This window comes from Rhea americana, unplaced genomic scaffold (genome assembly GCF_003343005.1).
Source record: "Rhea americana isolate MKP2758 unplaced genomic scaffold, rheAme1 scaffold_84, whole genome shotgun sequence".
Taxonomy (NCBI): domain Eukaryota; kingdom Metazoa; phylum Chordata; class Aves; order Rheiformes; family Rheidae; genus Rhea; species Rhea americana.
The window spans coordinates 1,394,011-1,419,453 of NW_028187023.1; the positions used below are offsets into that span (position 1 = coordinate 1,394,011).

At 35.9% G+C, this 25,443-nt stretch overlaps 1 protein-coding gene across 11 annotated transcripts in view; it reads left to right on the plus strand.

Moving 5' to 3' along the window:
• GPHN (gephyrin) overlaps window positions 1-25,443 on the plus strand; it is a 214,083-nt gene that overhangs the window by 69,984 nt on the left and 118,656 nt on the right. For all 11 annotated transcript variants that reach the window (XM_085323312.1, XM_085323315.1, XM_085323313.1 and 8 more), the window contains exons 5-6: window positions 20,788-20,882; window positions 25,271-25,337. In XM_085323312.1, the coding sequence (XP_085179438.1) occupies window positions 20,788-20,882; window positions 25,271-25,337 (162 nt within the window). The remainder of the gene's footprint in view (window positions 1-20,787; window positions 20,883-25,270; window positions 25,338-25,443) is intronic.

The following is a 25,443-nucleotide window of genomic DNA, read 5'->3' on the forward strand; positions in this document are numbered from 1 at the left end:
ATTTTTTCAACATCCTTATTTTGTATATAATTTTGGGGAGATAGTGTTTAGATCCATACTGGAAATCCTGATACAGTCAGGTTGTTGAAATATAAAGTGTTTATTGCTAAAACAGAGATCAGGACCCAACTTAAGTTATTTGTGGAACTTTTGTTTTGTGTTTCCAGGTGCAAACATTTTCCCCTTTCCCACATTTCCATTTTCCCATACAATAGTTGTTTGGTAGGCAATTGTAATTTTACAGAAAGTTGATGATATTATGCATTAAATTTTTTCAAAATACTTAAATAATGTAACTTTTGAGTAGATGATGAAGTATCCTTCTGATATATAAGTATTTTTTCTCTATTACTGTCAGTCAATGCAAGGAAAAAAGGAAAAACTCTTGTGTGGACAGGCACTCTGCAGAGTCTTCTATCTGCTGTCTTATTTGTTTTTACATTCATTCTTTTCAAAAATTGTACATCCAAAAAATTCATTGGTCTACCTCTTCTCAGAATCTTCTGACTCTTTCTTATCCTTCATCTCTACTATAACTCAGAAGTCTTGCTAGCCTCCATGCAAAACTAATCTTAYGTACTTAGAAAAATAACAGTAGGGATCAACTTACTGTGCCTGAACTCACACTATAAATTCTTGCATTGTAAGTGTAGCTGTGCGTATTCACCGTCAGTTCAGTCAAACTGCAGATGATAGGCAGACCTGAAATTTTAAGACAAGACTTTATAAGAAGTGTGGAAGAGCTCTTCCATCGTGCAAAACCAGACAGATGCTCTCTTACAGTCTTTCTTCTTTTCCATTGATCTGAAAAAATGAAGAATGCTCTTTTTGGTTCTTATTGATTATGTTCTTCAATATTTGTAGACTTCTTCAAAATTTATTAGGATGCATACGTGTTTTAATTTAATTTTACAATGTAAGTGTACCTGTTTATTTTTAATTAAAAAATAAGCTCTCTAATCCATGAAAAAAAAAGTTATTCTCTGACCTTCCTCCAATTTGTCAGCATTTCTATGAAAAAGAAAATGCTCAAAATTAACAAAATATTCTAAAAGTAGCCACACAAAAGCCATGTCTAGAGGGAAGAAAWTCTCTATTCCACTATGATATAAATTTTTTGTATATTCAACTCAAATTGTACCAGCATTTTCCTAATCATTATCAATTGCATATTTTCTACAACCTGACTCTTCCCGGTTCCCTGAGAGATCTTTCAATATTACTGTTTCCTGAGTTTCTCCTTAGAATTTAGTGTGTGTATTTCTTCAAATATTTTAGTATTTTATTTTATCTTCAAATATTTTATTTTACTGCTGGTTGTAATGTCTGTGTCTTTCTATCTCAAGTAGTGCTTACAAAACCTCGTGGTTTATAAATGTACTGTCTGCATGTTTGCTTCCCCTTCGACTTTGTTAATGAAATAAGATGCTTGTGCAAGCACACCCCATAGGTACGTCATGTTATAACCATACTCTGACACCAGCACAGGTTTTTCTCCTCGAATGAACCCAAACCTACTGAGGCATTTCAAATAATAATTTCCATTTAATAGGCCATAATTTAAACTGGAAACAATATGCAGTTCTTTTCATCCTTTCTGATTCAAATAACGCCTTTCCAGACCGGCAGGATTTCTAGTAGTGTTCCTTCTGGATATGGGACTATTTCTACTCTTTTTCAAGACACACCTCTTCTTAATGCCATATCTTAGCACTGTCACTGGGTCACAACGAACTCATTTTGCTTCTGCAAACCATTTGTCACTTTAAGATGGCTACATAGCAAGAAGGAGTGAAGTCTTCATCTCATATGGGACATTAGTCCTTTTATTTTCAGAAAACTGTGAAATCAGAAAACTTCTAGTTGCCCAAGTTGTTGTTTCAATTTTTCTCCCTCAACATTCAAGGCATGGCTGGAGAGTTTCCAATTTGTTGTCCATCAGTCATCAAACAGCCACTAAATAATACTGTCTTTCACTCCTTACAGGTCTGTGTGAGATCTGAAGTAGAGATTTAGCACTGAAAAACTGTACATCTGCTCGGCAGCATCCTAAAGTGATTAGTATTCTGTCATGAGGGCAAACTTACCTTTCTCATAGAACCATATAGTGTCCATTTTCAGATCTTTTCAATAATCTTAGGAAAATTATTTGTCAATAAATTATGGAGCTGGGTCCTGTTGTTCTGTGTAGTAGGAACAGGCGCTTTTGTGGATCTTACCTACTCTTATTTATCTTTTACAGATATGTATGTATTAAAACAAAATGCATGTTCTCTCATTATGAAACTTAATGATTACTAAAATTAATATGCAAAGTAGTCTTCCAAAAATGTCCATACTTTGGCTTGATACATATTAGATGTCATTTTCTTTCTTTTTTAGTGTCTTGATTGTGAGTAATGATATCTATTACTATGGGTATTCAAATATATTCTTATCTATAGTTTACTTACTTTTTAGTTGTTATCTTTTTTTGTCAAGAAAGATGTGCCATGAACCTTAATTTTAATATCCAGAATTTAAAGACATTTTGGTGATATTCTTAGCATATATTGTAACAGAGGGAGAAAAATATTCCTGCCATAGGACTCCTGTATAACTGGAATTTTCAAATTGGGTCTTCTAGAATTTCTTCCTTTTACGCATTTCTAATTATAGTTCCCATTAGAGCATCTTGTCACAACAGATAATAGGGAACTGAACAAAATGAAACATCAAGTAAAGGCAAAATAATCTTGAAAACATTGTCAGGCCTGTAATTATGCAATCCTCGCCCTTAACGTTGTATTTATTTCTGGTCGTGCTCTATCACAAGGATTTTCATAGAAGCTTAATATAGAGAAAATTAAAGAAAAGCATAGACAMATTAGGAAGGCTTCTATGTGAAGGCAACTTAAAGAAATGACAACAGAAAAAAAGAAATGACAAATACTAATTTGGATTTAAGCTACATCAAAAACAGAAGGTAGACAATATTTTTGACAAAGCRTAAGAATAGCAAAATGTCTCCTTTTTAGAATAGTTTATTATTAAATCTAATACTTATTGAAAAGTAGAGAACTTCTCATTTGCTCCTGTGCCTCTCATTTGCCTGCTGTGTAAGAGCGCTTGCAGCCACTGAGTGGAAAGAAAATAGGTGTGTCTTGGAAAGCAGCTGGCTTCTGCTTTTATTCTTTGGATTATAACTGTTCATTGCCTGCTTCTGCTTAATTGCAACTACATGGAACAATGAAGCTTCTTTAGCAAAAAGGTAATTCATTATATGCACTGTGAGAGAAAAAACCACAACTGTGTTGTCACACTCAGATGTGAAAGTCTTGTTTATGGACAAGAAAATAATTACTTTTTAACCTGAATTTAGACAATTCTTGATACATGAAATTTGTCTCATGGATCGCTAACATCAGTTTGTCTTAGCTGATTTTCATTGAGCATCAGAAGATCTCCTTTTGGAGAGAAGGTGCTGGCAATTTTGTTCTTGTTGTGGTACAGCTAACTGACTGTTTTGTGGCTGCTGGCAACGAAATTGCATGATTTGATAACTGCCACTACATGTTCAAAGTACCTATTACTTTACGGTATTAATATGTACTGTAGTTCGGTCATTCGGTTTATGCTATTACTGGCTAGTTTATGCCTTTGTTAATCATACAATACAAATCTCTTGGCCTCCTCTGCCTAAATTTCCTCTCATTCTGTTCTAAGCCCAAGTAGCAGCATTTGATATGGAAGAAATTACTCTTCTGTGATCATAATTTCTAAATTTGAAATTATATTAGCTTCTATTATTCCTGTGCCATGCTCAGCTAGCAAGAAGGAGAATGGCTGATACCCAGAAAATCTGCATAAATAATGTTCCATCAGCTTAGCTTATTACTGCCATACAGTTCCTTCAAAGCTTTATTGCATCTGGATACACAGCAAATTTGTATGGATACTGTTCCTGTGACCATCCCAAATGGTAATTCAGCAGTGCACAGCAGAACTGGTGATTCCTTTCTGCATCTCAGGTTCTCTACAGTTTGCAGCAGAGGRAAGATTTGGGCTCTTGTTGCATATTATTACATTATCAAAGTGAGATGTAGTTTTGAAGTGTTACTATAAGAAATCAATGTGCAGGCAGATAAGTACACACTGAATGTAGACTTCTAAGAGAATAGAAATAGTGAAACTTGATTCCTAGTAGGTTGACTTTTAGCGAGTAGGAACATACTGAATAAAAATACTCAGGACTGAAATGACAACTGAGTGAAATTACTGAATCTTCTTATTATTGGGATTTTCTCCGTTCTTATGTTCTAGAGCTGATTATGTGATTCTGAAAAAGAGCAGCAGCTAAGATTTCTGAAACATGGTTTAATATACTTAGAAGAACAACCATGTTAAATAACAGAGAGTACTTAAGTTAAAGAGAACATTAGATTCAAAGTAAAATAATAGTGCTGATAAGTTTCATATTTTTGCTGTAGAAGAGGGTTACCCCACAAGACTAATTCTTTTAGAGCGTGGGTTTATCTAGGCCAGCTTGAAACACCAGCCTACAATAGTGATGAGTAACAGTTAATTAACTTCTTCAATTTATCTCACAAATGGCCTATATTGGCTTACGGGTCCTGCTGTTCACCTTCACAAGCTATTTTGCAGTGGATATGGGAATGAGCTCACAAGATCATCCCTTTTCCCCTCTTATACACCTTGCACTAGAGGTAAGTGTGGTTTTTGGGAATAAGGGTGGGTGTCATGAGATAAAAGTGATGTGGGCTTCTTAAAATTTTTCACAAACATCAATAAAGGCATGTATCTGGGGACGGGCAAAGATTCAGTTGAATTCTTATTTTTTGCCCAAAGAGGTTACCCAGTCCTAAATTGACATGCGTTCTTTGAACTGGGAGTCAGAAATCCCTTTTCTCTTCTGTTTTTCTGCTGCAGAAATTCCCAACATTCCCATTATGTGGGCTCCAGAGAGGGGTAAGCAACATCTTCAATCCCACCCAATCATTTCCAAACTAATTCTTTGCTAGTATTTTTTTGCTTTTTTTAATCATCATCAGAAACAGTTTCCAAACACATTTTTCCCATTTGTTTGATTTTCTTGTGGATTCTCATATTTTTGTTTTATAGGAAGGTCCCATGGCCTCCCCAAGTGCTAGGGTCAGACTCATCTGCTGTTTCCATTTGTGTGCTATTCTCTTGTGGATTTTCATGGTTCACTCTATTGATCTTAATGATATTACCAGAGGGTGAGCATCTAGATTCTTGGGACTGTTTCATTCATGATATCCTCAGTTATTGAAAAAGCACTGTCACCCTGCTGGCCTGTCAATCTGTTAACAGGCTTATGTGTCCTCCTTGCTGGCAGTTGCATCTGATTATTCATGTGCATTGGTCTTCTGCTACCTGACCTGTCTGAGGACTGCCTGGCTTTCATTACTCTCTACTCTCTCTGCGTGCTGCCTGTTTGGCGTTGCCCTCCTGAGGTCTCGGCTCTTTGCCTGGTTGTCTGGCATTACCTCTTGACCAGCTAATTGCTTGATATTGACTACCTACTGCCCCATCCGTGTGCTGAATGGCACGTATTGCCTCCTCTTTGCCCTTCGAATCAGACTACACGTGGGCACTGGCCTTCCACTGCCCTGTCTCCCACTTTAAGTGCCTGACATCACCTGCCCGCTAAGTGCATCTGCTGACTTGGTGGAACTCTTCTTCTGCTGCTTGGCACACCTGCTGTTTGGTACTGCTTTATCGACTTGCTGAATGTCTGGCATTTCCCTCCTGCCTTTTCACCTGCTTCTTGGTTATACTATCCCCTTGCTGCTCTTTGAGTCTGCTTACTCACTGATACTTGCCCTTTTGCTGCCCTGTCCCCGTGCTGCTGTGCCTGGCATTTCTATCATACTGTCCTGCCCACCTGCCTGGATTTTATTTCTAAATATGCTCCAGTTTGAAAATTTAAGAAGAAATATAAGGAATGGGGAAAAGCTATTATCTGGCTCCTTCATGATCTGATTCAATTCAACATACCAGGAAAAAAATTGATCTCAAAACTTGCATCCAGCTTTTCCAAGAACTACTCGATCCTCCTTACAAAAGTGGTCCTGGTTCTCAGTCTTTGCTTCCCATCACCTCACTTGAGAGGTGTATTGCTGTTCAGTAATATTGTTTAGTATTAAATTTGGTAGTAATTCACTACTAAAACACATTGCTAATATTATCTACTGTAATTCTCATAGAATCCATGGAATCCAGGTAATTACAGGAAAAAAACAGTATGTTCCTGAGGCTCAGAAAGATTAAGGGCTGAATGTAGAGCTATGCCCAGTAAACACAGTGGATGAAATGAGCTAAATAAGGAATTATACAAATCTCATGTTTAAAATACAAGGTTACAGCTAACGCAGAAAAGACACTGAATCAGTATAAGATTACCAGACTGCAGTGTGTCCTAGTTGTTGTTTGCAAATCTATTGAGCCCTCTGTACTGGGAGAATGTTCAGCTGCCTGTTTTACAGCAGCTTTATGATACTTTTTCACAAATTAAAAATGAGGGTTTGACCACATGTGTAATGTCAATGGTTTGACTACTTGTGCAATGTCCGTGGTAAGGGAATAAATCATTGTCAGAGCTTAGAACAGAAAGGACAACTTCTTGCTTCTTTTCTTTGAATTCAAAACACTTGGCCTCCCTTTTCCTAGCTCTTCCACAGCTTTAACTTATTCTGAGTGCTTATGCTTTCTAATTATGCTTTTGAATCTAGTACCAGCAAAGAACCAGAGTGAATATTCTGTCATGATGAACCCATTAATTTCATAATAAAGTCTTCTTACAGTTAAAATAATTGTAATATTCTTTTAACTTCAGCTTGTAATCTCTCCAGGTATATTATTGTTGCTATCTTCAGGGACATCCTAAATATGCTAAATGATGTCTAACCAGTACCTTACAGGCAAGTCAGCATTCCTTAAATCTCTTTCAGGTGTGCAAGACTAGCTGGGGAATATCAGAAATACWCTGAGATAGCAGCTTGCTCTTTGCRCCGACTTCCCGCTGTATGGAATGGTTGCCAGACAATGTTCCAAATAAAAGCCAACAGGAATATTCTCCYGGTTTTTACATGAGCCTCTAGATATATCTATGTATCTTCTATCCTGCTCTGAGGAACAGATGAACACTAACATCTACCTTTACTCCCTTGAAATATCCTAGACTCTCCTGTCCTCTCTCTTCTCAGCCTTTCCAAGTCTTTCTTGCTTCTCCAAACGTATTTTTTCACGACTTTGCAAACTCTTAAAGATAGTAGGCTGAGTCTCTCACTTCCCACCAACTTCACACTATTGAGGATTCTTGTAACAAGAGCAGATCTGAATGGCAATTCTTTTCTCTGAGGCTTAAATCTCCATTTTACTTTGCCTATTTTGCTGCTTCCATAGACTATTATCTGATCCAGTGAGGATGCTAGAACAGGAGGAGTAGCTGCTCTAGCATTGTAGGGCTGCTGGACATATCTAGAACTCATTTCTTATCCCAAAAATCATAGGGCATTTTTCACTGTAGCATTTTAATTGTTTTCTCTTAGAAAACAATTTGTTTTCAGATAATGTTCAGGTTGTATAGACTTTAAGCTAAATGAAGTGCAGAAGAACATGAGAAACCTGCTGACTGAAAATAAACCCAGTATGCATTTTCTTTATTGAAAATTATAGCCACTGGAAAGTTGTTGCAGTGCTATCCAGACAACTTTAGCATAAGATGTCCTTGTAAACCAGTTTTGTATCTACAATAGTCAAGTTATGGTACAAATATTTTAACCAGCGGAAAAAGACTGTTTTAAGTTGAAATAATATGTAATAGTTTTTAATGTATAAATGAGTCACAGTTTGGTTGAAGAACCAATTTGCTCACAAAGCCCTGGGAAGAACATCAGAGCTATCACATTTCTGAAACAAAGGAATTCAACATTATTTTGTCATTATTGTTTTTGTTACAGTAATTTTTAGACTATCCAGTGCACTTTTCAACAGAAAGAAATTTAACATTAATTTCTGGAACACCCTTCCAGCATGTAAAGTTTCCTTTCCTAGGATCACTAAATTCCCTATTATCAGCCAAATTGTATCTCAGATTTACTTCCTCTTCCTGGCCTCTTCTCCTTCCTCGTTATCTCTAATAGTAAGTTTAGTCAAAAACTTTTTACATTTATAGTATTAGTCACATACTGAACTCCCAGAAGAGTGTTTTTCACATATCCCCTTCTCACTTCAAAGTAGAATTTAAATTTCATTAAATTTGTTCCAGTTCCTTCAGTCACTTTCTTTAGTCTCCTCTGTTTTGTCTATTAAAGTATCCCTAGTGATGATATTCAGTATAGTATTGTCTGAGCAACTAATTTATTCTGCTGTTTCTAAAAAAATAAATTCCTGACAAATACCTGTCTTTTACTCTCAGAAAGATGGGTTTAAACATGATCATTTTGTTAGCCCTCTACTTCCAGAAAGTGTTCCACTGTCCTGATCCCCATAATCACTGCTTTCAATTTAAACTAAAAGTTTTCCATTATTTTAAGAATAATATGTCCTATAGAATGATTCATAGCCCTTGGAATTCAAATTTTATTATATCTATCTATATATATATATTGTTTCTGAATCATATTTGTTTAACTTAGAGGCTTGGATGCCTCAGGTGATATATGTGATGCTAAAGAACAGATATGCCTTTCAGTTCACACACTATCATCAGTGATGAAACCTTGTGCAGTCACAACCCATGTAACAATTCTGTTAAAGATATAYTGAGGAAGAGTAAATTCCAGTGGCATTCTACTGTTATCTTTTTACTTAGTGGTAAACACTTTTTTTTTTTTTTTTTGAAAAATGAGGAGATGCATGCACGAGGCAGATCCAAGAAGCAGTGCTATACTGTTTTTATGCGATTACTTTTAAATATCACAATTTGTAACCAATTATTTTTTCTTTTACTCTGTGGAATATATATGGGAAAATTTAAACATGATGGCCTCTGGGCTCCTTTTTCTTCAAATGTCCTTTATTTCTGAACAGGCTAGAAAAAGATATTCATATTTTTCTAATGTATAAATGTAAACACTATGGTTATAATGCAGTCTCTATTTGATTCCCTGTTGAAATAGTATCTGTGGCTTCAAGGTAGTGAATTTTTGTAGTTAAACTAATATATTCACAGAGGTTAGACATAGAAAAGAACTATTTGTCCATCTGTCAAAAACTGTTGCAGAATTATTCCTCACAGTACATTTTTCTGTTATTTTGTCCAGCCAAGTTTTAGAATTTCAATTTGCTCAAGTTTCTTTTACTTCTCGTGGGAGATTGATAAAATCAAATAGATTTYGTGGTTGGGAAATTTTGTCTGACTACAGATTCAGGCTACATCTGAATTTTTGCTTAATTTAGTCTTTTACTTATTTCATATTACRTTGTAGGAACACTAAATAGTCTTTTGCACTCTTGCTGGTTACTTTCATGAAATATTTTTAGAGTATAATTAGCTTTTTTCTTTTAATATTTTTCCATACGAACTGAAAATTATAAAATAAAATTTTTTGAGTTTCAATGTTCTGTATCACTGAAGTTACAGGTTTTGTTGTTTCTGAAGCTGCTTGAGTGACACCTACACATTACGCCATTTTTTAGGCTAGGTCTTTGGTCTACTATTCCCTTTTCAACAGTGAAAAACTGAATGGCTTAATGCCATTTAATATGTGCAATGTCCTTCCTTCTGGGAKCTGACCTTTTTTTTTTTTTCAAACAAAATACTATTTATTTATCCAGATGTATAAAGAATTGAGTGCATGAACAGAAATCTTAAAAACTAAGGTGTCTTTCAAATTCTTCTACATTTTGTGCAAGTTTTACTGATTTCTGGTGTTGCTGAACGTTGGTGTTTCTTGGAAAGAGAAAGGCAGAGAAGGTCATGCGGTTACTTTGGATTCCTTAGTGTCCTAGTGATGTTGTTTCCTGCATCATCTTAATGAGAAGCTGCTATTAAATCACTTTCACTCTTTGCAGGCAAGAGGCAGTCTGTAACAGTAAAGTTTTCTTTTGAATTCTTAGGCATAAGAAAGATGGATTTACTAACCTGGCTGGAACTTTGGGTTTTTTTTTTTTTTCAATGAATAGCTTTCTACATTTTAAAGACAGCCTATTATTTTCCCCAGAAAAATCAATGTCTTTGTTTCTTTTTCTACTTTGGTGGGTTTTCTTTCTTTTGGTGAGGGAGGGGGGATAATTTTATTTGACCCTTTATCAAACATGACAATATTGGGTAACTAAACTTAGGTGCATATGGCATCTCTGTTATTCTGAGTTACTGTCTTTTTTATCCATATACATTATGTGGAAATACCACAGTTTAACTTTTTTCTTAAGTTAAACTTCTTAAGTTGATCTACCTGTTTAGACTTAGGATTTTCATAGGTGCTTCTCTGAATGTGAACCACATTGCTGTGATAGTGAGCTACTTAGCATTTATTGCAGAGCCTAGATTTAGCTACATAGATCTACAGAAAACCTGCAGGAAGGACTAACTTTTTTCCATGTGCCTGTCTAAAAATCTGTTCTGCCTTACCAGTTGTTAAAAGCTACAACTTTCCAATGATCAGCTTACACACTGCTAGTATAGAAATCAATCTGCTGAAAGTTTCCACAMTGAATGAACGGCATTAAAAAAAAAGAAAAGAAAAACACACACTTGCTGCAAAATTTATTGCTGCCATTTCAAGCTCTGCAGAAGTTAGGTCCAGATTATCTCAGAAAGTGTGTTTGGACAGGGGAGATTGGGAGGTACTTATATAAATTGTGGCTGTATGTATAGTGACTATATTGCTGTAACTATCTTAGTGAAGAAAGAAAGGTTTCAGAGGTTTCAAAGTTAAAAACTGAGAAAGTTAGGAAGTAAAAGAATATAATTTGTACAGTACAAAGTTGCATTAATATGAAAGTATATGAGAGATTGGTACATAAGTAGTGTTATTAAATAATAGAGCTGATTTTACCTAGAATATGAAAGATATTGTAGCATCTTCTGAACTGGAAAGAACTAAGRTTTTGGATGTAGAAATCAGCATGGAAAAGATCTTATAAACAGTGAAATTAGAGGAAAATATTTTATAGTAGGCTTTGTTATATTATTAACTATTCTTACATATTTTAAACCACTAGCTATTATTAAACATTGTAAAAGATCAGTTAAAAAGCAAATTTCAGAGAAAAAAGGTAAGCATATTATATTGAATATTCCTCATTCAGAATAAATTAGAATTCTACTGGCTTGGATTTCAGTGCTCTGTACTGCAGCAGTTTCAACACAGTACCTTTTTTAAAAAAAAAAATAAGGTTTCTTTAGTGGTAGAAGATGTACAATCACAGTGGATTTTTGAGAGCTATTCTAAGAGTTGAATTATATCTCTAGATTTTACTGTTTGCAATATTAAAGTCAAAAGGGTTAGTGTTAAAGAAAATGGGCTGAAAGTGTTCTTAAAATAACAGAGCAGTAAGACCATCATGAATTTGTCCTAAGAATATCAGATTCCATCTTCTCTTTAAGAAATCTCTTCATCCAATTATTTCCATGAGAATCTGGAAGAAAAAAAYTATAATTTGTGCCAGGAGTTAATTATTCCTGTATAGTAAATTGCTTGACGCTGGGGCATTTTGGCTTTCAAGATGTATTCAGTTCTATTGGTCAGTTGAATTGTTCCGTTCCACTGGGTACATCGTTCAGGTGTCTCTATATAAACAAGCTGTTTAGACTCTGAGCGCATGTATTGTATCATTGGATGTCACTRAAGAATTGTTTCAGTGAGTTTTTCAGTTTTGGCAAAGCTGCTTTAAAGCCTTTTTGTTAGACTTTATCATTTATCCTAGAAGTAAGGATGCTATTGCAAGGAAATCTTCAGAGAAAGTGAAGAACTTTTTGTAATTCCATGATATTGGAATTATCGTGATCTATTTTTGCAAAATTATCACTCAGTATTCCATCCTATATAGTGCAGAATGTRTATTTTAGGAGGGATATTTTGTTATTCTTCAATATTACGTTGACTGTTAGAGCTAAAATTATTTAGAAGAGCTGCTTTTCCTGTGGAAGAAACTCACTGGAACATTCATAGGCAATATTCATATTTGACGGAAGGTGGCAAATTATAGGCAACAGTAGACGATGCTGCTGCTGTTCTCAAGAGAAACAAGTTCCACATCTCAGCCTCAGTAGCAAATGCCTCAGAGTTAAAGCATTGCAAAAGGTTTTATTTAGAGAAGTGAAATTACATATAAAGACTCAGTTCTTTCACTATCAGAGAGACTGTGCAGATCCTTAGGGAGAAGGATTTGCACAGGAAAAGGAGAAAGCAGCAATTTCTGCTGATGGATTTGTTCTTTGCTTGTAGTGATGAGGCTCTCCAAAGAATCGGATCTTTTCTCTTCATGTGGTACTGATATCACAACTAGGCAAAAAGATGGGTTTGTTTCTCATATGTAGTTCTGGACCTCACCATCTAATACACTTTTTCACTCTGTCAGGAATCCAAAGTTGGCACTAGTTCTGTATGGAATGAAGCAAAGTTTACCCTGACCCATGCTAGATATAGATACATAATTGAAAAAATGGTACACATAATCAGAAGCACTATATAGGGTAAATTGTTATAAGACAGAACTCTCTATTTATTATAATGWTAGTTAAAGCTGATTATATTGTCAGTGGCCTTTATTGTATAATTCTTATTTACACATTAGCAACTTTAGCTCATTTCTGTGATTTGTGATTCTGTGATTTGCTGAGAACAAAATTTGCACTTTTTTTCAGCTTTCTTAATTTTTATAGAACTTTGAAAAAGGTGTGATGAACAATGTAGTTTCTTACCTTCTGTAGAGCAGTTTGAAATGGGGCTGAAATGGGAAGCACAGCAGTTCGCAAGTGAAAAATAGGACTGGAAAAAAAATATCCATCTAACCTTTTTTTAGAGTCAAGTACTGTGGCTTGTTTCCAACTGTTATTTTAGCATGCGAATCCCCTTAACCTCTCCCCCTGTACAAATACTCTGTCTTCTGACACTGGCTTAACATGCATCACTATCCAGCTGCTCCATAGCATCTGGTGGACAGTATAAATTTTCACAGAGCCTAAGTGCATTCCTTCTAGAGTAGAAAAGCATTTCATGTTTTATTTTCTTGGTTAACTGTTTCTAAAAATTATTATTATTTTATTTTTATCACAATGAATGGGAGTGAGCAGTATTATAAAATTAAGATCAGCTTGTATGGCTTAAATGTTTTATACACATTTAGTATATTAAAATTATGTTTATCAAGCATAGGATAAGAAATTTGATTATTGTTAACATTTAATATTTATTAGTGGTGGTATTGAGAAATGCACATGGTTTTATTGTTCAAGTGCAACCATTTCATTAACATTTCTATTAAGCAAATGAGGCAGGCAAATCTGTGAGGTTTATGTAAATCCACTATAACCAAGGTTAACGCAAAACTTAGAAACTTATTACAGAGGTGCAGAAACAAGTTACAAATCCACGATTTGTTTTTTTACTAATTTCATCTGATTTCATTTAACTTTTCAGCTGCTTTACTGTCTATAAAAATGTGAAGCATCTTCCCCAAATTCTTTGCAAATTGTAAATAAAAATTAAACTGAGTATTATGAAAGAAAGCTGTTGAGTAGTTTCATTTCAACTGATGGAGAAAAAAGGTCTTTAAGGAAGGTTACAATACATACTACTTTTTTGATTATCTAGTATACTCTCAGATAATTCTTTGCTTAAAAAATAATGATATCACTGCCATGCACAAGTCACTGAAGTGTTTTCAGAGGTACCTCAACAAAACAGTTTCTTTCCATTTTCATATACATGGTAGAATTGTACTGACAGAACCATGTGCTGATACTGGTTTATAAACAAGAAGGATATTTAAATCATCTCCAGCCTTCTCGGTCTCAGGCCTTAGGCTTTAGATAACGATAAGTAGTATGATGAATCCCACTGGAGAGAGCGAGGGAATTTGGAAGTGGCAGGGTACAAACACAGAGAATCATGGATGCAGTAAGAAACAGAAGACTGGGTAGCTTTGCTTTTCTATATTTAATCTAATCTAGTAGCAATCATTGTGACACTTGTTCCTCAWGCAGATAAAATCTGTAGGGATCCCTGTCATTCTGCAGTGTTTGGGATCTTGTTGGCAGTGGAGTCGATGTGAATATGCTGAGAACGCCGAGAAACTTCAAGTCAGCATTCTTGTGCTCCAGAATTATTACCAGCGGTAGTGTCTTACTGGTATGTGCAGATGTGCCAGTCTGTGGTTTTCAGTTCTAGCTGGCTGCATTAATCAGTGTTTCATGCATCTTTGGCTATATGTAGATTTGATTTGGGAGAAAAGGAAAAAAGGCATGTAATCATGTCGCGTAGTAGGGGCATGTGTACCAAGCTGGCCACTGAAAAGAGGGAGGAGATAAAATAAGCCCCTTATATCTTTAGACATGTTTTGTTTTAGGCAAAACAAATCATACAAGCCCAGGAGAACTCTCTGTGTATATCGTTATGTATATGACACACGTAGCAGCATTTAACATCAAAAAGACCTAACAGGAACGTCTGAATGGAGAATCACCAGACACAGGCTGAGTTTGTTACTGTACAGCTGGCAGAAGCCTGGCTTGTTGCTTGATGAGGAGGAACAGACACACATGGTGGCGCGACACTGGCCTGATATCTATGTAACTCCACCAGTCCATAGGGATTTGGGGGCCCAAACTTAGTGATGAGCACTCATTTTGGCCTTATGTCAGATGTTCTCCACTCTGAGAGCACGACATAGTTGACAGTTATGTACAGACCCACAGGAAGATCCGCCTGACCATGAGGGGGAATTTCTTCACTGTGAGAGTGACAGAGCACTGGACCAGGTTGCCCAGAGAGGTTGTGGAGTCTCCTTCTCTGGAGATCTTCAAGGCCCGCCTGGATGCAGCGCTGTCTACCATGCTGTAGGTGACCCTGCTGAGCGGGGAGTTTAGACTAGATGATCTCCAGAGGTCCCTTCCAACCTTCCTGATTCTGTGATTCTATGGTTAGTACTCAGTGATGACTTACTGTTCGGGAAATGATTGCTGTGAGGTTCTTACTTTTAAGATGCATGTGGCCAGAGTCATTATTGTGRGAATAATCTATCAAAAGTCCTAGAATGACAGTAAGCACCTACTTCTGGGATCCATCTTCTCCGGATGCAGGATATTGGGGGTGGGGAGTAAAAAATTCAAAGAAAGATAGCATGATGGTGAAAATTTGGCTGGCTTAAATCTGATGTTCATTTAAAATCCCAGAGTATTGAAAGAAATGAATTGCTCCAACCTTTAATTTCTTACTGTAGTAATAGAAAAAATAGGTAAGTGGTTTTTTTTTTTAGACTGGAAGTTCTAGTCTAGATCCTTCTAAACTATTTTTTCCCCTGCAGAATAAGAGTAGGGAAGTAGGGAATAAACTGAAATAGCTGACTTGTGAGTATAAATTGCAGGCATATGTGTTATCTCCAGCAGAGATGTACCAAATAACCTTGAAGAAGGTATCTTAGCTCCAAGCTGAGAGAAGCAATTTTTGTTCCTAATGTATACAGCCCTTACACATCTCACTGAAAGATGTGTGGCTGACATTTTTGTTGCGTATTTGACTGATCTATTTCCATATTTCTTTGTCCAGTCATCTGAGATTTGACTTTGACTTCTGTTGCAGAAGGAATATTGTGGTTTATTTGGTTAGGCCTTCCCAAGACTCCTGCTTTCAGTGTAAAGCTCAAAAATGCTGTAATCCATTATCTATGCTAATTCTATAGTCTGTTAAATTTTATGCAGTTTTCCTCATTCATGAGATAATTTGCATAAACTCTTACATATGGAACAGCACAGTACTTTGTAGCTTTATTATATGCTATGCAAAGCCAGAATTGAACTTTTCCAATAGAAACAATATTTCTAACAGAGGCAATTTTGGTCATCTTAATTTAATCGAATTCATTATGACTTCTCAGTCTCATATTTACATCTTACTTGAAAAGATAGATCTGTGTTACCCTCCCAAAACTACTGAAAGGTATATAAAATGTTTCAGATTATTACATACTATTAAGAGGTCAAACTTTGCCATATTTAATACCTGAAAGAGAAAGATAGGGAGTTTCTGAGCAATATGTCCTAGGTCTCTTAATTAAATCAGTCTGCAATGGGGGTATGCTCCAGAAGCTGCCTGGGAGGGCTTCCACAGGTTAGAGATTGAACTAACTGAATTTACATGGAGGGAAAAAAAGGAAATGAAGCGGCAGAGAACTCTGCAGAACCAATTGGCAGTGAGCCACCTGTTAAGCAATCACAGCTACGTCAAAGATATCTAAAAATAAATCAGTTGGTTTGGGAGCATAATGCCCTAACTCCAATGAAAAGGCAACCAAAAGTATGTTTAAAAAAGATTTTGTGTTTATTCATATGGCAATGAACTATATAACAAAAATTACTCTCATAGATATTTACTAAGTAGTGGATAGTTTTGTGCAATACTTATTTAATTGTGTTAGTCTCTGCTTATTCCCCTCCTCCTCTCTGAAGTAGAAGCTGCTATGTGATTGCTTGCATTCCTGTTGTCTCTCTGCCCCTGCCCCTGCCCCCTATACAGCCTTACACTGCTGTCATATCCTGTCTCCTTTTTTACTTCTACTGAGTTTTTTCCTCATTTATTGCCCCTCCAAGCCACCTTTTTCAGTCCTATTTCCATCCCACTCCTTTCGTTCGTTTGCCCTCACTGCACTCTCATCCTGTTGCCTGGCCTTGCTCTCTGGGATTCTTCATTTCCACGTACTGCTTAGGCTTCCTTCCTGCTTTTCCCGTTCCCTCCTCCCATCTCAACTACAAGCCTCATCTCCAAATGGCCCTCCTGCATTTCCATGTCTTTCCTAACTTGCACATGTACCTCCAAATGCTTCCATTTCTATGGAACTTATGTCCTCCACCTGTGTCTTGGGTGCATCTGTCTTACTTGTACTTTCACCTTTTGGGGGAGAAATTAGGGCAACTTCCTTGCTATCATTTTGATATTTCATCTAATTTTACTGAAGTATTTTTCACCTACTTTTAATATAGTCATAAGCTTCAGGTTTGAGAAATTAGTGTGTAAATGCAGACCTGATGAAGGCGTCAGTGTGATGACTGAGTGAAATCTCTTTTTTTTTCCTTCTTCTACCCATGGAGTAGTGTCATCATCAATGTTTTGAGAGTGCCAGGAGTAACAGTCTTGATTTGTGATTCATTTTTGTAGAAATACTATGGTCCTTGCAGCAGGCAAAAGCTGGCTGATGGTGAGACTATGAAGAACTCTGTGGCGGCATTTTCCCACTTCTTGTTTCTTAGTTTCATCTCAAACAGGGAAAATTCATAATTTAATGCCAGTAGTAATGAGATTATGGAGTGTCTTAAAATTTAAAAAATCACATGTTGTGAGACCTGAAACAAAATTATATTCATTTGTAGACTTGTCAGTCTGTCACTCTGAAAACATCTGGCTCCATTAATGTTAAAATATTTCAGTTCTATTACTGCAGTAAGTATATTAAGTTTCCTGTTTGTAATACACTCATTATATTCTTCCTCTTGCACAGTGTCCCAAAACCCCAGGATCCTCTAATCTTGTCAAGTGAGTAGAGAAAAACGAAGTTATGATGCAGTAAAAGGGGCTAGCTTCAGTTGGTTGATACTTAGTTGATGATATTTTTTCATAACTATTGTTAAAAATGTCTAAAATTGCCCATGAAACGAAGTTTAACAATCTTATTTCAGTCCCACTAGAGTATTGATAAAATATAAAGATGCTGAGACACAATAATTCTTTAATAATTTTCATATAGGTAAATATTGGCACCTGACAGTTAACTCTTGAGCTGAACAGAGGTGAGACTGTAGTTTGACGTTTCTCTTCTACCTTACCCTGGGAAGAAATATTAGAGAAGCTGGCAAATAGCACTTTAGGAAACTGTTTGTGGAAACTAACAGTTGTTATAGATAGACACAAAGTATCTGCAAATGATTGCAGCCCTGCTAATTTCATTCATATATGTGTGTGGGGGGGTATATATATATGTGTATGTACTTACATAGACATGTACGTATATAATTAAGAATGTGCTACCAGTGTCATGGTGATTGTAGTTCCTATACACTATACATTTTAAGTCATGTGTTAGTTAAGGACATGCCAAGAGTGGATTCTCCAGTGGCTGATTTAAACAGCAAAAGTCGCTGTAAAAGCAGTAGCCATTTTTATTAAATCTGTGCAGTTAGGCTGCAAATGTCAAATCAGACACTGTTCCCTGGTTCATAGAAGTCTGCCTGCAGTAATAAATGTAAACACATATATTTTGGAAGAAATTTATTTAGAAGCTTATATTGAGGGTTATACTGCTCTTTAGACTTTTTGCCCTTTCAGATTTTGCAGCTGCTAAGTCTATACATTTTTAATAATCACATTGCCTGCTAGCAGTGACTTTTTGTGAAGGTCATTTTTCTTGTGAAGTTATAGAATGGACTTGAATTTCATTGAAGACTCCCTGAGCTGCAAGATCATTGTTTATGGAACTCTTTTGCATCTTGTACTACCTTTGAAGCCTCTTTAGAATTTTAACTAATGATATCTTCAAAGTGTCACTGTGCTCAAGGGCAAAAAAAGAATCTCAAAATACACTTTATATTTAAAACTAGTTTTGAAAAGCTTTGAAGCATGGTATTAGCAGAAAATAAAAGGCATAGATATACACTTCCAGCATATGCACACACACAGAATTCAGTTTATCACCTAGTTTTTCATTCTCAGCAAAGTGTCCCTACACCATTGCAATGCATTTTTCTTCTATAGTATAAAAATCATCAGGTATATGGACAGTCTTCAGAATGTTTGATGTGTGATTGATAATATCTCAGCAGGTATCTTTTGGCAATCTCCCTCTATGGAGAGCTTTTAGTCTTGAGTACATCCTACAGTGTTTCTAGCCTCTTTCTTTTCATTTTCCTTTTGTGGAAATACAGATCCTAGGTTGTATTTATGTGCTTTTTTGTTTYTGAGTAGAAGATGACAGATACTAAAACCCACGTGCTATGCTTGAAATAAGAGTAGCTGTGGTCCTAGCCATCGGGTTTAAGTTGTTTGGTTTTGTGAAGTAAAAGTTCCTGTTTCCCACAACTGGGCACATACTGAGTTTGCTTATAGGTAGAAGAGCCAAAGTTTTACTTGATAGTTGTGCCTGAGGTCTGCTGATATATTCTTCTAAAACATACTAAATGTTAGTGACAGTGGATGAGAATATGGTCAGTAGAATAGCTGTACTGTTTTTGTTGGTTTCTTTTATTTCTTCGTGTAAAGTGTTCTCCTAGCCCTATAGCTAAGTATAGTGGTTGCCAGTTAGGACACCTAGGTCCTTAGCATGATGCCCTTGGCTGATTCTGTCATCCTTCTTCTCTGTGACTTTGTATTTCTATTTGTAAACTAGGTATTTACAAAAGTACACAGATCTGATTTATAAAGTAATCCCCACAAAACCATTTGTCTCTTTTTCTTCCATTTTATTCTTTTACTGTATCAAACTGCCAAGAAAAATTAACTTATTCAGACTGTCCTCATATTTAAGATGTGCTTTTCTGTTGTTCCTTTTGATAGTTGTACCATCAAAGCACAGTCATTTGTTGGATGTTTTACAATGGATTTCACAATTTTATGAGCATTGCTAATATCTTAGTTGTACCAAATAACTTAGAACCTTGATTCAGAACATGAATCAAGATGGTCCAGTGAACAGCTACTGCTCTGACAGAAGTGAAAAGACGGTGGGGATTATAACCTTCCTTTGAAGTGTTAAATTCTGACTAAAGTTGGAGATGAATTATGAACCTCCTAACTAGGTTGGGAGACTACAACAGAATGCCTGCTTCCGTCTGAGAAAAGGGATGTTAGGAAGTAAGGTGCAAAATCTATGCGTGTCCCTGGAAGATAACTTCCCAAGTGATTCTCTGTGTGGAAGAAGGAGTAAAAAGACAAGAATTTTCAGACTCTGCTTCCCAGCCTTTCGATGCCCACTGCGTAGCGACTGCTTGTAAACAAAAGCCACCAGCCTGTTTGGAATCGCTGTTTTACTGACATGATCAAAAGGGAAGGCTTCAGCCTCTGCCCATTGCCATTACCGTTACTGTTTTCCTGCCTGCCTGCTACATGGGCTTCCCTCTGCATTTTTTTTTTTTTCTATTTCTGCTCAGACTGATTCACCCTTCTCATCCCTGGGAAAATCTCAACTGGAAAATGCAAATGAGATTGATGAGGAAAAGGAGACAGCAGCATTTAATATTCTCTTTGTATTAAGTCTTCTCTCTGCTTATTTCCCAAACTTTCTTCTGTTTCTGTTAAAGGGAGCTGTAATTGTTTATATGATGTTGGTTAATGTTTCATACGTATTTAGGGTCCTGACTTTTAAAATTTTCTGTAGGATCGTACAACAAATCCAGCTAACAGTGCCTCTTCCCACTCCRTTTCCTTTCCTTATTTTCCACAACCAAGAGAAAATTCTTTAAAAGGTTTCAGTACTGAGAGTTTTTCATGGACATCTTTGGAGTCTGAAACAAATAAAGGAAATATTCTTACCCCAAATTTAGCTGGTTTTATATTTTCTTGTCCTTTTTTGTTGTTTTCACTCACTTTGCTATTTAATCTTTGGTTACAGGCCACTAAAGAAGTAATAGAGCGAGAAGCCCCAGGGATGGCCCTGGCAATGTTGATGGGATCACTTAATGTAACTCCTCTGGGCATGCTTTCTAGGTAAGAATATTTCTTTCAAAATATTAAGTGAACTGTTTCCTTGGAAATACTCAAAGTAGTGGAATAACTAGGCAGAAATAACTGATGACTGTCATTTTTCTGAAGACTAGAAGTCTTAACTTCAAAGAAGTAAGGAATTCCAGGAAAGGTAGTTGCACTTTCTGATTAAGTTCCTTTTGGAGTTTCCATTAGGCACTGTATTTTTGTGTATTTCCTTTGTCAAGCTATTTGTAGTATTGATGCCTGCTACTAAACAGCTATGTTTTCACACAGAGCTGTGTGAAAACACATTCAGTGGTGAGTGAAGTATTCTTCTACACATTGGTCATCAAGTACTAGAAGGCTTTGTTTAGCCAAAAAAAAAAAAAAAAAAGATAAATGCAAATGTATTGTAATCTTATTACAGTATCAGCAAAAGCTCCTTGATTAAATTAAAAGGTATTTTGTCCCATGGTTCAGATTTTAATACTTTGACTGCTGAGTTTAGGTATTTTCCCCAAAATAGTAACTTTCTTTCACTATTTATGCTTCTTTTCTATCAGTGACATCTCTTGCTACTCTATATTTCTTTCAGCAATTTCTTTTCGTTGTATTCCTTTCAGATCTTCAGGGTTATGCTTTATTTTACCTATGTTAGACTTGGTATCAATACCTCTCATAAGTTAATTTCTGCTTGCACATTGTTTCAAGGTAACTAAAAACCAGTGACTCCTGCAGTTTTTGATTTGTCTTTGAATAATGGGGCTACAGCAATAAAAAATTATAGAAGTAATGAATTAGGAAGGAACTTGCAAATATATTTGATAATTTGCATTTAGGTGCTTGCATTTTTAATGAACATTTAGATGAGAGTTTTAGAGAACTGACAGGGTATTTTAGAACTTTTTGTACTACTTTGTGTGGGTGAAAGGGAAACGTTACCAACACTACCATTAACGCCTTTGGATTCTGTCCAAAGTAGCAAGTATTTTCATTTTTATATCTGATACAATATTTCATATCACAGTTTGCCTTTATCTGAAGGGAAGGGATGACAGTGAGTGCAGCAGCAAGGAGAGGCAAGGTTAATTTGACTTTTCTGTTTCTGATTAAGAGGAGGATAGCTGTTTAGGTGATACTGCATAACCAAGTTTGATTTAGGTTGTGGTCTAGTCAGGGTGGCTGGAAGGATGGTTGTACTGGTTGTGGAACCACAATGCAGGATTGCACCCTGWCGCCTCTGTGCATAGAGCAAGAAAAGGTAATTACAGCCACTTTCAGCAGTCATTGAAGAGAGTGACAGGACATAACTTTCTCTGAGTCTATATTGAAAATGTTTTGCAATGATACTGCATGCAGTCATTTTAGGCCTTCAAACCAATTTTCCACCAAAAACCYGTATTTCAGGCCTAGAAGTAATCAATATACAAAAGGCTTGTTATTTGTATAACATTATCAAGGTCATAAAGTTAGGTGCACAAAAATCGCGTAATTCTAGTGTTATGATTTCTTGTGCAATCTCAGTTATGTGTGATTACACATTACAATTCTTTTTTTCTGCTTCGCAAGTGTTAAAGCTAGAGGGGGCAAAAGTTTACTTTCTTTGTTTCAATTGTCATATGATTGCTTCTATATTATTTTTGCTGCTTTACGTTCAGGAGCTTCTCTGCATGCATACTCAATTCCTCTGGGACTTACACTGCTTCTTACTGTAACCCGTAAATTAGCTACAAATCAATATATTTTCACAGAAAACTCTGTAAATTGAGGTAACTCTTTCATTCCCCTTTTTCAATAACATCTGAGGCATACATCGATAGAGGTCAAACACATACAGTAATTTTAGATACACAACAGAAATGTAGATTTTGATTTTTCAGAATACTTTGCATTAAAAATCACTTGTTCCAAGCTTAGCTCTCCTTGACTTCATTTTGACTTTTGAATAATTAACTCCACATATCAGGCTGCAGTGTGTCAAACTGAACACACAGGAGAGAGGAACAGGCAAGTTTATTTGTTAAGTTTGTTATTTCTGGAAAGTCTGATTGGGCAACTTGTCCAGCAGGACATAGAAATTCTGTGAGAGAGACAGTATAGTTTTTGATTTGCAGAGTAGCTTGTCAGCTGTGAAGCCAGGCTTTCTCCTACTGCTCACAGTCCAGCCTGCCCAAATAAGACCAGTATCTTACATACAATATTTACTTTGTTATGTAACCTTCATTTGTCACAGGAATGCCTGGGGACTAAATGAGGACATATGCAGTATGAAAATGTATGATTTAGTTTTAAGAAGTTATTGCACTGGTTGCACGAGTGAGACAAATTTAATGATATCAGACAGCTTCAGTTTTAGAGATTCCTTCTCTTGCGTAATATACTGTGCACTCTTTGTATCATTCTYAGGGATAATTTTGCATGTAATTTCTTGTGCTTTTAAAAGGAAACAAAAACAAAAGTTGCATTATGCAGCAGTAAGCTTCTGTGAATCACCCRCAATTTTAGAAACATTAGATCAAGCCCATTGACTTTTAGCACTGGAACTTACAGAAATTGGTTGTAAAACATCCAGTGTTTTACTGTCTTTCCCCCACCCTGATCCTATTTTGCCTTCTACTCCCTTGCTTCTATTCCTATTCTTCTTTCTCGGGTTTCTCTCTTTATTCTTAAAATCTGTGCTCTGCATCGCAAGCCTGATGATAATGAGAGATACACAGCATCTCTCTCAAGTGTTCTTCATTTTGAGGAATGTTGTTTATTTATCTCCCAAGTTACCCAGAAAGCATGCACATTCTGTATTTTTTATGTTGCGAGCACAAAGGATATTTTTTGCAAGTCATGCAGTTCTTCCTTGCTTTTACTTGCTTTTGCATGTTCTTGAGAAATTTTTGGCAGCTCCATTTCTGTTCTGAGCCCCTAGATGAGATTGTTAGCAACCTACACTTCTCACTTGCTGGACAATGGTGCTGTTTTAATCCTTTTTTATTACTGGTGGTTGTACTAGTCATTTAGCTCAAATTGTTCAAAATTATTTAAAGCAGAATACAGTCAAGAAGGAGATTATTAAAGGAGCTATGTGTCAAACACCACTGTGAGTAATTCSTGTTTCCCTTATTTTAAATCGGTGATAAGTTATATCCTGCATATGGAAGTTGCTGAACGAGGTTGTTTGTACTCCCTGAGTTTTACCACCACAGCAAGTAAAAAAGTTAAAAAGTTAAAAAGCCCCTGTGCTGTTTAATAGTGAACACTTTGACAGTTGTCACAAGAGAACTTCTAAGCCTGCTGGAAAATGCCATACTATCAATAAATGACATTAATCAATTTGTATAAGAAATCCAGGAAAGTTAGCCACCCACAAATTTTCTTTGACTCAAATTTTCAGTAATGGCCTATCGAGAAATTTATTTTTCTTCCTTCTGTCTGTTTATGGCTTGTGTTTTTATTTGCTAAGGAGAAGGTAACATAATTCCTGTTAGGCTGTACTTTCRATATCTATGTAGTTTGCTTTTGTGCTTTTCTTTTTTTCTTATTCCCCATATCCCAGTCCTGGTTTGGTTTTATTTTGTTTTGTTTTTTACCTCTAGCTTGATAAAGTGGAGAGAAACAGGAGGCAGTCTTTCCAAACTACAGACAAAATCTAGTGTGTGTGTGTGTGTGTGTGTGTGTGTGTGTGTGTGTGTGTATTTTAAGAATTTAGCTAAAAAGAAGAACAACCTAGCTCTAAAGGCCATAAAATGAATAAGAGTAGCACTATTCAGTGCTTGAGTGTTTAAGTTCAGCCTTACATCAAGACCAAAGTAATGCCCTAAAGACAAAAAATTAAAAATAAAACTTTACYTCTTGTTAGCTGGTTCCTTCTTTTTTAAGGCTGAAGGAAAAGACTTTTAGGAAGAATTAGATGTGAATTGCATACATATATTTTCACTTGAGAATTACTTTCTTCTGTGCCTTTCTCATGTTTTATCTTAAACAGAAWATATATATATATATTTGAATTAATGTAACCAGCATGACATAGTATTTTTATCTAGCAAGCCAAACAGTATTTGACATCATCAACCAGGTTGCAGTGGAACCATGTGTTTGAATGTATAGGAAATAGATCAAAGAATGTATTTGATGCAAGTAAACAGTAGAATTAAGAGACCACAGCTCTAAATAARATGAAAATCTTGCCCATCTTAATACTGTTGATTGAATGTCAGAATATATTAGCCTTATCTGATTCTTCTAAAGCATCTCCAGAGCCATTTTATCAGAATATGATCAGCAAACATTCTTAGATATTGTAGGTTGATCTGACAAGCGCTGATAAATAACAGAATTTCTCTTAAATGCTTTCTTCATGTTTTTATAGTGGAGAAAGTTGCCTGCAAGAATTTCACTCTGTTTTTCTTTCTTTACAGACCTGTGTGTGGAATCAGAGGAAAAACTCTCATAATCAATCTGCCAGGTAGCAAGAAAGGATCACAGGTAAGAAGTGTTCATACTGATCTACTACTGAGGACCTATCATAAGTACCTCTCATTGTTTTGAATAGTACAAAGTACCTCCTACAAAAAATTTTACAGAAATTAAT